General features: G+C 38.6%; 1 protein-coding gene across 1 annotated transcript; it reads left to right on the plus strand.

Annotated features, from left to right (window-relative positions):
- The first annotated feature begins 3125 nt into the window (after nucleotides 1-3125).
- On the plus strand, nucleotides 3126-9866 carry bcl7bb (BAF chromatin remodeling complex subunit BCL7B b). Its single transcript, XM_088346399.1, has 6 exons — nucleotides 3126-3282; nucleotides 3718-3793; nucleotides 5705-5792; nucleotides 5896-6054; nucleotides 8072-8172; nucleotides 8289-9866. The coding sequence occupies exons 1-6, from the start codon at nucleotides 3170-3172 to the stop codon at nucleotides 8358-8360; spliced, it is 609 nt and encodes a 202-aa protein (XP_088202525.1). The 5' UTR covers nucleotides 3126-3169; the 3' UTR covers nucleotides 8361-9866.
- The last annotated feature ends 2895 nt before the right edge of the window (nucleotides 9867-12761 follow it).

The following is a 12761-nucleotide window of genomic DNA, read 5'->3' on the forward strand; positions in this document are numbered from 1 at the left end:
TTCGGAACTAAATATCGACATTGACAATCTTTACATGCTCGTTGCTGACTGGAACAAGTCAACACACGTGTCCGGCTTCCGACCCTTAAAAGATATCGATACATCTGATCGATCACTGTTAAATTATGTATGTCCTTATACCTCCATGTATGTCCTTATATCTCCTTAATCCAAAACCCCGCAAGAATTAGGGATTTCCCTCTCCAGCAATGGAGAGAACTCCCTCCCAACGCTGGCAGCCACTAGTTGGAGGCTTAACATTTCCCACCCACACAGGCTTCATCTCATTGGTCGTTTTTTAGTGTTTTGTCAGCCTGGACAAAACAAATTATGTTTCTGTACAAATAAATACAGGATTATGTATTATACTTTGTCGAGTGATGTTGGGAACCTACATTTCTGAATGAGAGTTACTTGTTAGGGAAGTTTAAGTTGTTGTTCAACTTGTAATTTGTATTCCATAATATTAAATAAGGGCAGCACGGCGGCGCAGTGGTTAGCGCTTGTGCGGCACAGTTCATGTCATGGGAACCTGTCGTGGGTTCAAATCCAGCTCCAGACTTCCTGTGCGGAGTTTGTATGTTCTCCCCGTGCTTGCGTGGGTTTCCTCCGGGCACTCCGGTTTCCTCCCACGTTCCAAAAACATGCATTTCAGGTGAATTGGCCGGTCCAAATTGTCCCTAGGTGTGAATGAGCGAATGAGTTGTCTGTCCCTGTGTGCCCTGCGATTGGCTGGCAACCAGTTCAGGGTGTCCCCTGCCCACTGCCCGGAGATGGCTGGGATGGGCTCCAGCCCCCCCCGCGACCCTAATGAGGATAAGCGGTGCGGCTGATGAGATGAGATGAGATGAGAATATTAAATAAACATTACAAGTCATGTCATTTTTGTATGTGTAGCCCTTAATTTTTTTGAATAAATGTTTATGCAGAGCATTCAGAAACTGTGATACACGAACAATATAGGAAACAATATAGAAAACCAGTTGCAAATATCCAATTCATAGCATAAAACAACTCCAAAACTTTGAAAGATGTAACATTTAAGTTTAATTTCATAACTTCTATGGAATAGTGTACTACTAAATAATGAATTGCAAACAAGAACTTAGTCATTTGAATACACAGATAAACAGAGTTGTTTTCAGAACAAATTTAATTGAAAATAATGTTTCAAAATATGTATTCCGTACTTATTTCAGAAGTAGATATCTTGCTATTAGTGAAATCTCTAGAGGTCATTGAATGTGTTGTGTTTCAGGCATGAGATAATTAGACTGTAGTTGATATTTGTTATATGAATTAAAAACATTCTCTAGAATTCGGCCTTATTTTTGAAAATGTTTCTATATTACATTTGAATGGTGACTAAAACTTTTGTACAAACTTAACGGGGTGTAATGGTTTATTCCGAACACTGTTCACATGCACAATTACATCCTACCTGGCTATTTTTATCCAGAGTTACCTTTAGTTCAGGATATGACTCTCCATGCTAAAGGTTTTAAAACTTTAAAAAGTGGGCCAGATTTGGCAAACTGAAAATGTGTGATGGCCGATTATTCAGCCTGCCATTCTTTGAACAGTCTAAATTCACCTTCTGTGATCTGTTTGTAATAACATATTAACATATAATATAGCATGTTACTAATATGTTGTAATAACATTAACAACATATTAGTAACATGCTATTGTAGAAACGATGTATCAAAATTTTAATGTATCAAATTTGTAAACCGTCGCGCTAATCAGTAACAAAAATGTAGCTCTCATCTTCAAAAAGTTTGTTAAACCCTGTTTTAAGGTATTTTCATTTACGTCAAACATATAGGTGACCAATGTTCTGAATGTGGGTACCACATGCCCTTACAAACACATGACTTGTCTTTAACAATAGTGTAAAGTGCTGGGACATGATAAGTTACTCTGAATCTTTGAACCATTTTTGATCAATTGAATACTGACAGAAATATTAAAGTGTTGCATACTGGTATTTACATTGTTTCTAATCACAGCCAATCTATATGTTAATAAGTCATATCAATTAATTTGTACTTATTTTGGACGTACACTATTTTCCAAAAAGATAGATAAGACAAATGCTGCTCTTACCAGGACTAAAATGGAAGCCTCATAAATACACCAAGATATACCTGTACTTCAACTACTACATACTTAACCAGGCAATGGTGACAAACGTATGTCGACATTCAAACATTTCCTAATAAAAAAATGTGAATTTCTTTGACATGTAGTTGTAAAAATGATAATTCTGCACCCATTTTAAGACTAACTGAAATAAATGGTGCACCTAATAACAATGCAACCAATCTCCTATTTTGTTCATAGTGTTATCTACTGTAAATGCATCTATTGTCCCGATAGTGCTTATTTTCCTGCTGCCACCTCAACCTGCCAGCAGATAACCCTACAGCTGTGTGTTCAATGGCCACTCTTCTTTGCAAAATTGTTTCCAATCTACCATATTGGAATGGTTTCTTGCATGAACTGCACAATTCACCTCAGCATCTCAAAAAGATTTAAATCCTGACTTTGACTTGGTCACTACATGACATAATTTTGAGGATTTTTTTTAAAGCATTGGTAAATTGTAAACTGGTATTGAGTTCATATATAACAAAATTGTGAATGTGCTCAATTGCTGTTAAAATTGTCAAGAAAAAATGTTCAAACCTCACATTGTTTATTTGCTGTTAATAGTGTCAATAAAATTGTTCGAACCAAAAAAAGTCATCAAATGATTTTAATCATGGCTGCAAGTATTCAACAACGTTTTTCACTTGCAATGCTAAGTTTGAGCTGAGAAAAAGTCAAACAAAACTTTATATATTTTCATATAAATAAAAGAGTGCGCGTTACACACAAATAAATACCTAACGGTATTTTCTTTTTGCACCCTTCTCACCTTTTTAAGCACTGCCTATGTTAAACTTTGATAGATTCACCCCCTCCAAATTTCCTTTTTGATTGGGGTCATATAGTAAATTATAAATAAACACAAACACCACATTTGCGACAATAGTGTATTTGCAGGTGCAAGTAAAAAGGGAGGGTGTTTAGAAGATAAACAGTTGACAGGATCCTCTCGCGAGACTACCACGGTACAGAAGAAGTGGGGGCTAGGTCTTAAGTTTTCCTCATGCATCATTAGATGATTCATATCAGCGTCAAGATGTCGGGACGTTCAGGCCGTGCTGAGACCCGCAGTCGCGCCAAGGATGACATTAAAAAGGTTCTGGCTGCAATTGAAAAAGTTCGTAAATGGTACGTTGGCTGTCTAGTTTGCAACATGAAGGAAATGTTTTCGCGGATTGTCGCTCGCTAGCTGCTACGTCGCTCAACTAACTTCAGTCGGAAAAGTTAGATAACTGACGTAGCGTGTAGCCAATTGGTGTGCCTGTATTAGGAAAACGGGGCGGGGCTTTAGGGATTCCCCCCCCCCCCCCCCCCTGACTGGAGCTGTCAATATGGCTGCAGCTCAGTACAAATCATTACAAGACCCCGTTGACGATTTACAATTTGTGCTAATAATCACGTTCATTTGCGCATGATCTTGTGACACTCTTTCTCAAGATAAACATTTTAACTGGATGTGCCGATAACGTAATTGTGTACTGTCTTTCGGTAATAATATTTTACCGTTTATTAAGAGATTACTGTATTGCTCTTATTGTCACACTCCTGTACTTAAATCCCCAGGGAGAAGAAATGGGTGACGGTTGGAGACACATCCTTACGCATATTCAAGTGGGTGCCAGTGACTGAAACTAAACAGGTTGCTTCTTAATTATACACAGTATCATACCTGTCAACGTCAGCCAATTGCTCCCCATATTAATGATTGCAATTCCATTCATAAAGCGAAATATAAACCTTACAAACACAACGCGGCACCTATTTATCCACAGCAATACAGGCTAAGAAGAATAAAAACCAAAATATTTTGTGTGAAACAAGTTTGTTTTGTTTGCCAAATAAAAATTGGTTCTTTCCCCACTACATTTAGTGCAGATTATACAGCGCAGGATTTCACAGATGTAAAGGTATTCCCAAACACAAAATTAGGCACATGTGTTGTGTTCCTCCCCACAATTATGCAAATATGTTGCCTGGGGACTCAAGAAATTTAGTCTCACAGTTGGCCCTTGTGGCTTGTTTGTTGTGGAGCTGTGACGTCATTGAAGTAACACAACACTTTCAAAGTGGTGAATCCCGTTAACACAACATTTGTGGCAAGCTCTCAAAACAGACAGCTATTGTAGTAATCATAGTCTCTCCGACATCGATTCTATGGCTGATTATGACAAAGGAATGTCCCTGAGAGGTATGTCCAGGAAAAAAAAACTGTCATTGCGCCAGAGAATTAAATGTAGACCCGTATCAATTTCGAACCAGTAATTGAAGAGAGTGACTAGGGTGAACTTGATATTCGCGACAAAGAGGAGAGAAGGGGTAGTCGTTTCCTGAACACAGATTGGTAGGTTGTGTTTAAGACCCTTCTCCTGAAACAGTGTTTGATCTAATAACAAGTTTGTATCCTCTTTCATTGAATAATCAAGCAGTTTTTCGTTATGAACCGCAATTTTCTTGTCAGACGGTAACACACATTTGTGAATGGGCCATACTAAAGATCAACAAATTGAATAAATGTATTGTTGTAAAATATAGATGGTGTTTGTTCCCTATTAAACTGCATTCTTTAGTTTTTAGCGAGTTTATGATCCACTTTAGGACAAAACTCGGGTTTTAGTGATGGTGCAGGCAACAAGTTTCCACAAACTGCTCAAGACAGCGCTAACACCGTTAGCCGTACCATGACTGCATCCACCTGTGACACAACCCCTAGGCATTCTCCACAAAACTATCAAAACTATGCTTAAAACACTTGTAGCCTATTCAACTTATTAACAGGCAAAACATTATGTTGACTGGTTTGCAAGCGTGCTAGTATTAATCTGTTGATGTCAGAGCTCAGGATGTCAAAGACAAGACAGGCAGTCTTCATAATTTATTATCTTGGAAAATAATTGAAATGAACTGTTGATATATATATATATATATATATATATATATATATATATATATATATATATATATATATATATACATAAAATGCAAAAAACATGATCTATTTCCCACATTTTTATGAATTTGGGATAACCTTTATTTAGTTCTAAAGATGGTTTTAATCTGGAACAAAAACTCACAAATTGTTAAATTTGCAACAAATATGTTGGAATTTCAGTCCCCATTGTCTTCCCTTACTTTGTACTTTCGTTATGTGGCTAAAAACTCTCACAGTTGGCATTAGTGAGGAAGGCAGAGATGAACTTTGTAAATCTTTATCATAAATGGAAAGCGATCTTGCTCAAAAGCAACTTTTATTTCAATATGTGCGTCCAAAAAGACTCTGGATTAATTGGTCTTCTATCTTGGGTTTGTTAGCGATAAGAGCATCAGGTAGCCACGGGTCATCTTCCCATTCATCCTTTAACCGGCAAGACAAGATCGGTCCAACAAAAAAAAAAATAGTTTTTTTTTTTTCATTTATGACGTACACAATTTGAAATGATCAAAAACTGCATAAAATACAGGGGAAACGTATAAGTTGACAGGTATGCAGTATTATTTGAAAGCTTTTATTCAATGTGTGGGACTCACAGTATGTAGTTATTTGTCACAATAGATCTATCGCAACAAATCTACTAGTGGAGGAACCAGAGGGCTAAAGGATGTGGTCATTGAAAACACTAACTCATTACCAGACTTGAATGGTGAGTTTTATGCTGGGGGAAAAAGTTTATAAAATATTGGCGATGCACGTAAATGCATTTAACTCGCTCAGTAAATAATGTGAATATATTCTGTGTACTGCAGATGAAAATAGCAACCAAAGTTTTCTGTCTGATGTTTACCATCCTAAAATGGATAACAGCAGCAGCAACTCTAGTTCGCAGCAAGTCAGCCCTCCGCATACCTCCAGCCTCCGAACTGAAGATTCCCAACCACCAATGCTTGGTCAGGAGACCGTGGATGGTATGTTATAATCTTTAAAAAAACAAATTAACTTGTCTATAAAGGGACACTAATAATTGACTACTTAACATCGCTGTATTATGTAGAGCAGGGATGTGAAACTCAGTTTGGCTTTGGGGCCAGATGCAAAATTTTTGTTTGAGGCAGACCGGATCAGCAAAAGAATGTAAACTCCAACTTTTTAGTTTTATTTTTCAGTATTATGCTTCATTAATCAGCCTACATTTGTAACCTACCCAACATAATATAACCACAACGCAACTATGGTGAAATAAGATTTTCATTTTTGGCATTGAATGTACTAGCTGGTTTATTTTAACAGTTCAGTAATTGCAGTTTTACATCTGAACCAAATCACCACCCTATACAATTTTTTTATATGTATATATATATATATATATATATATATACACACACACAGTGCAGGTAAAATAATGTGACATCACAGGTTTTAGTTTATTTTTTATTGTTACATGCCAAACTAGTTCCCAGTATTTGCAGCAGATTCTTATAAAACAAACAAGACCCAGTATTCATAACAGACACCATGCAAAGGCTTTGCAATTGGGCAAACAGGTCAAAGGGGTGCGTTCGAAAAAATAGCAGTGTCTGCTGTTGATTGTACAAACTCAAAACTATTTTGATTTTTTTTTTTTAAAAGGTAGCATTTATCAACCCTTATATCTAGTTACATAACCGCAGTTTTTTTTTACAACTGCTTCACATCTGTGTAGCATAGAGTAAACCAATTTGTGGCACTTTTCAGTTGTTATTTCACTCCATGATTGCTTAACAACATTCCACAATTCATTTACATTTCTTGGTTTTGCTTCACAAACAGCATATTTTATACCACTCCACAAGTTCTCGATTGGACTGAGATCTGGGGATTGGGCTGTCCACTCCATAACATTAATTTTATTGGTCTGGAACCAAGACTTTGCTCGTTTACTGGTGTGTTTGGGGTCATTGTCTTGTTGAAACACCCATTTCAATGTCCTCTTCAGAATAAGGCAACATAACCTCTTCAAGTACCTTGACATACAGAAACTGATCCATGATCCCTGGTATGTGATAAATGGGCCCACCACTAGAGTAGGAGAAACGTGGCCAGGCCATGATTCTTGCGCCACCATGCTTCACTGTCTTCAATTTATACTGTAGTTTGAATTTAGAATTTGGGGGTCGTCTTACACGTGGTCGGGGGCACCTGGACCCAAACAGGACAATTTTACTTTCATCACTCTACAAAATGTCCCTCCATTTATCTTCAGGCCAGTTGATGTGTGCTTTGGCGAACTGTAACCTCTTCTGCGCGTTCCTTTTTTTAACAGAGAGACTTTGAGTGGGATTCTTTCAGATAAATTTGCTTCACACAGATGTCTTCTGTCATAGTACTAACAGGTAACTGCAGACTGTGTTTGATTGTCCTGGAGCTGATCATTGGCTGAGCCTTTGCTACTCTGGTTATCCTCTGGCCCATTTTAATAGTTGTCTTCAGTTTTCTCTCTGCTTTTTCTACCCATTTTAAGGCATTGGAGATCATTTGAGCTGAACAGCCAACCATTTTTTTTAATAGTTTTTTCACTTTTCATTCAACTTTTTCATCAAAGAATGCCATTCTTTGAAGCAGTGTCTTGAACGACCCATTTTCCTGAAATGTATGTTCAACCTGCGCTGGCTTCATCATCCTTAAATAGGCGCCACCCGATTCCCATTGGTTTGTTTATTTTTTTCTCCCTTTAAATTGATGAACTCAGACATTGGTTGCCACACTGCAATTTTTTCGTAGCACACCACTTTGAACTATTTGCCCAATTGCACTGCCTTTGGAGCGTGCCTATTATGAATGCTGGGCCTTGTTAGTTTTCTGAGAATCAACTGCACCTACTGGCAACTTGTCTGGCATGTAACAATAAAAAATATACTCAAAACCAGGGATATTCTGGTTCGTCACATTGCACTGCTATTTTTTGAACAGCACGCAACTGAAAATGTTTTCTTTTAATGAATCAAGATTTAGTTCACTCTGGACAGGATGGAGCAGATGAGCCTCCAACTCTGATCAAGGAAGATCTCTTATCAGCAAGTGCCAGACGAAGCGCCATACAGACACAGGTTTTAGCCTTTTTTTCCTAGAATGTTTACCTTATTCATTGCCTCCAATTTTAGGACAATTTTTACCACCACCCTCTACCCAAGTGATGTTTAAAAACGTTTTTCCTCTTCCTTAGGAAGAATCGGATGAAGCAGGTGCACCTCCTCTAAAGAAGATTTGTACAAGAGAAAATGCTCTGTTAAGATAGCTTACAATGTGAAGATGTACACATAACCGATCCACTAATTATTTTACTTCAGCTAAATGTTGATTATTATTGCTTTAAAGCTATTATGTGCGTCCCATGCATTCATTTTGCACTTCATACGGCACAGCACACAGTACAATCTCTTTTATGTCAAATATCCAGTTCAAAAGACAACTTACAAAAGATATCTTTAAAAATATTTCTGTTGTGGCTTACTAGTTTACTTTTATTTATGTACGAAATCAATATATTTCTTTCTAAATTGGAAATACTCAATAGAGCTTATAGAATTTTATGAGTTGTTATGGCTTAAAGTCTCTTCACTCATTTGTTGCATGCACTGAGAAAAAATGTAATTGGCAAGCCAGATTTTACTCAATAGTGTCATTTTGGTTTTGTGTTTTTGTATGTGGCTGGACTAAGTTACATTTTGCCCATCAAGTATTTTAACTTAAACATTTTAAAGATACTGCCAATTAAAATCTGACATTATCGCTCTCACAAAACGAGCGATACAAGTATAAGCAGAGATTCTGAAGGAAAATAACAAATCTTGATTAAAAGGGAACTTAAATTAGGGAACTTTGTTAAAATGGCACTTTTGATATTTGAAGACCAGTAAATGATTGCATTGTTTATATAAGAGTAACATGCTTGAGTGGAAATAAGTTCCAGTTTGTAGAGTTCCACAAAAACTTTGCTATATGTCCATTTACTTAAATCCACATAGGAAATGTTGCTCTAAGAATGCATAATGGCTATGGCCAAACACAAAAGTAATGTTCAGTCAACAAGCTCAGTGGTTATCGTAAGATGCTAATCTAACAAAGTTCAAATCTGCAGTATTAATAGTACAGTATTATTGTGAATTGTTGCTGTGTTTAGCTGAATTTCACTATTGAAAATGCAATTGTGATATTTTGAAAATCCAATACGCACAAGAATATTTGAGACAGTTGGATTTTGATGAGTTAAATTTTCCACTGAGAAAATTACAACCAGCATACATATTGCTAGCTATTTTCATGGCTATATCATAAGCTTGTTGACTTATATTCAAATTGATGAACATGGGCAGTGTACTGTGCTTCTGTAATGTAAAAAAACATTTTTGGAAATTACAGCTGTGGGGGTCTTTATGCTGCTGTAATCTGTTTTTTCATGTTAACCATTTATTGTACTTTTATTAACTTACAGTACACTTCGAGTGTGGGTTATATGAAGTAGCAACCCTTAAATTCTCAAAGAGAGTCTCAAGTGTAAGGTGTCTTTTTTAGCTGCCGCAGAGTCATATTTTTCACCATAGTACAGTGTCCGGCAAGGGCAATTTTTGGTTCAAAACTTTGGGGGTGCTGAGCACCCAGAGTGTTTGGTTGGTTAAGATTTTTTTTTTCATTTTACTTAAAGTGATTTAGGATCGTTTAACAGTGTTCAGAAGTGTCACTTCCCATTTGTTAACATCACATTAAGCTCTGTGATCAAAAGAAACACTGTTCCTACGCCATGTCCAGTTTTTACTCATTTTTTTCTAATGACATACGCACACATACGCATACAGATAACAAAGGCATGGTATTGGGTGGTAAAATTGTTGTTCAACATAACCGTAGCATAACACACTCTCACCGTAATCCACTGGAGTCTCCACAGACTCCTTCGCAGGTGACACTAGCAGCGCAAAAGAGGAGTGGAGAGCGGGGTGAGAGCGGTGCTAGGAATCAAATAGACTGACCCATTTCAGGGCAGTGGAGTATTTCCGACGCTGCCTTGTTCACATTTTATCATAGTGTAGCACATCCTGCCATGATTAAGGAAAATAGTTTCAACAATGGTTTAATTTTTCAGGGTGCTTGGATGGAATTTTTGCATGCGCACTTAGTAGAATAAGCTGGTTACAATCATGGTGTCAGGGTATACAACCTTAACAAGTGACCCTACAGTCTTTACAATACAATCTTCAGGTTTGGTGCATAAATATTCAAGCTCAAAACAAGCATTCGATCAATCGAAATGTTTCATTCACAATGATTAACCAAACAAAAGAAACAAACGTATTTCACAGTATTCACCGAAGATGCTTAAATGTTTGTAATAAAGGGCTATACAAATAAATATGACTTGACTTTCAGGCACATATACAGAATCAAGCATTTTTAAATAACTTTGACCTTTCCTATGATATTTGTTTCACTCAGTCACTGATTAAGTCTTGTCGCCAATTTATTAACAAAATAGCAGGTGGTATAAACATTCACACAAAACTTCCGCATCTATCGCCTCCCCCGTGCTCTCTCCGTTCCTATTCACTCTGTATACATCGGACTTTTAGTACAACTCTGAGTCCTGCCACGTGCAAAAGTTGGCTGATGACACTGCGATCGTGGGATGTATCAGAAGTGGGCAGGAGGAGGAGTACAGGAAACTGATTCAGGACTTTGTCCAATGGAGCGACGCAAACCATCTGCACCTGACACCACCAAGACCAGGGAGATGGTGGTGGACTTCAGGAGAACTAAAACTCACCCGGTTCCTGTAACCATCAAAGGAGAAGGTGTAGAATTTGTCCAGACCTACAAATACCTGGGTGTGCAGCTGGACAACAAACTGGACTAGACTGCCAACACAGAAGCTCTATGTAGGAAAGGTCAAAGCCGACTTTACTTTCTCAGAAGGCTGGCGTCCTTCAACATCTGCAAAAAGCTCCTGAAAATATTCTACGAGACAGTTGTGGCAAGCGCCCTCTTCTATGCGGCAGCGTGTTGGGGAGGCAGCGTCAAGAAGAAGGATGCCTCTCGTCTCAATAAACTGGCGAGGAAAGCGAGCTCTGTTGTGGGCACAGAGCTTGACAGCCTGACAACAGTAGCTGAGAGACGGGCACTGAAAAAGCTGCGGTCAATCATGGACAATTACATCACATCCACTACACAACATTATATCCAGACAGAAGAGCAGCTTCAGCGACAGACTGCTGTCACTGTCTTGTACCACAGACAGACTGAAGAGATCTTTTCTTCCTCATGCCATGAGGCTCTTTAACTCCACCCGGCGGAGTAAAGGCCCACATTAAACCACACCCCCTACATTGCATATTACCGTACTTTTATTGCAGTGTGTATTTTATGTAGCACTTTTTAAATACTCTATACAACATGCTGCAGTGGGTATTAGCACGTCACATTGGGTATTTATATATTGTATTCCTTTTGCTTTATTATTGTATTGTTCTCAGCGAAGGGATGCTGCTGGAAATGTGAATTTCCCTGCGGGGATGAATAAAGTTATCTATCTATTCCTCCTCCCTGGCGTCACATCCCATCTTAAAGGATCCATGCTTGGACACAAACGAGACAAACAAAAGTAACAGATATTACACTGACTTCCCCTTTATCAAGCCCCTCACCTAGAGAAACAAAAAAATATTCCAACCGCCTCAGTATTCGCCTCAGTCCCTGGGGTCGGCCCTAGGCTATGTCAAGTCCATCCCTGGGTGAGCAAACTTTACCCAATCTTTCGTTGATTGCTGTAGATTCATAACTGGCGCTTCCCCCGGCGGACTTGCAAGTTCTGGAATTTGCGGGGTTGACGGTCGCTCCCTCAGCACCCCACTGACCACTTGGCAGGATGAGCACCCAAGGTCCCAAGTCCACCACAATATTTGCAGCTTTCAAAAAGTCTCGACCTAATATACAAGAGCCACACACATCAGCCACCCAGGCTGAATAAGTTATTGCTACACAAATGTCCCTATTCCTCTCGCCGGGCCCGGTCCTCATTTCTGTCAGGGTTGGTCTTAAGAGGGTTTCGACTGGAACGACGTCAGGCCTCATGATCGTGGATGAAAATCAAGTGTCCACCAAGGCTGGAAACATTCCCAGTCTGCAAGCGAACAAGGCTGGTGTCCCCCACGTCCTTCCAGCCCACCACTACAACTTTCTCATTCTGGTCGTGCAAGTCCCTGCACACAGCTTCTCCGCGTGTAGGTTGCATTTACCAGGAAATTACAGGGATCCTTGTACATCAGACTACACTGATCCCTCCAATTTCAACAATCAATTGCAACAATAAACGAAAGATTGGGTAGTTTTCTCCCTCAGGGATGGACTTGACAACAAATAATACAGAGATTTTGCCAACATGAAAAATAGGTCATTTATAAGCTTTAAAATAGAAGTGTGTTTTAAGCCGAGATTTAAACAGTTCCACGGAGGTTGCAGATCAAATTTCAGGGGGCAGAGCATTCCACAACATCGGGGCCCGAATGGAGAACACTCTCAAACCTGCGGTAAAACTTACGCATTTGTCACCCCCCTCCTCCCTTGTGTCACGTCCTTAAAGGGTCCATGGGTGAACACAAACAAAAGTAACACACGTCACAACAAAATAAATGTACATAAAAAGCAG

This window comes from Urocampus carinirostris, chromosome 10 (genome assembly GCF_059441175.1).
Source record: "Urocampus carinirostris isolate Australia breed hairy pipefish chromosome 10, RoL_Ucar_1.0, whole genome shotgun sequence".
Classification (NCBI taxonomy): domain Eukaryota; kingdom Metazoa; phylum Chordata; class Actinopteri; order Syngnathiformes; family Syngnathidae; genus Urocampus; species Urocampus carinirostris.

Coding starts and splice junctions, on each gene's coding strand:
- bcl7bb (XM_088346399.1), top strand. CDS start 3,170: ATGATTCATATCAGCGTCAAGATGTCGGGACGTTCAGGCCGTGCTGAG. Junction 6,055..8,071: donor TGGTCAGGAGACCGTGGATG/GTATGTTATAAT, acceptor TAATGAATCAAG/ATTTAGTTCACTCTGGACAG. Junction 8,173..8,288: donor GAAGCGCCATACAGACACAG/GTTTTAGCCTTT, acceptor CCTCTTCCTTAG/GAAGAATCGGATGAAGCAGG.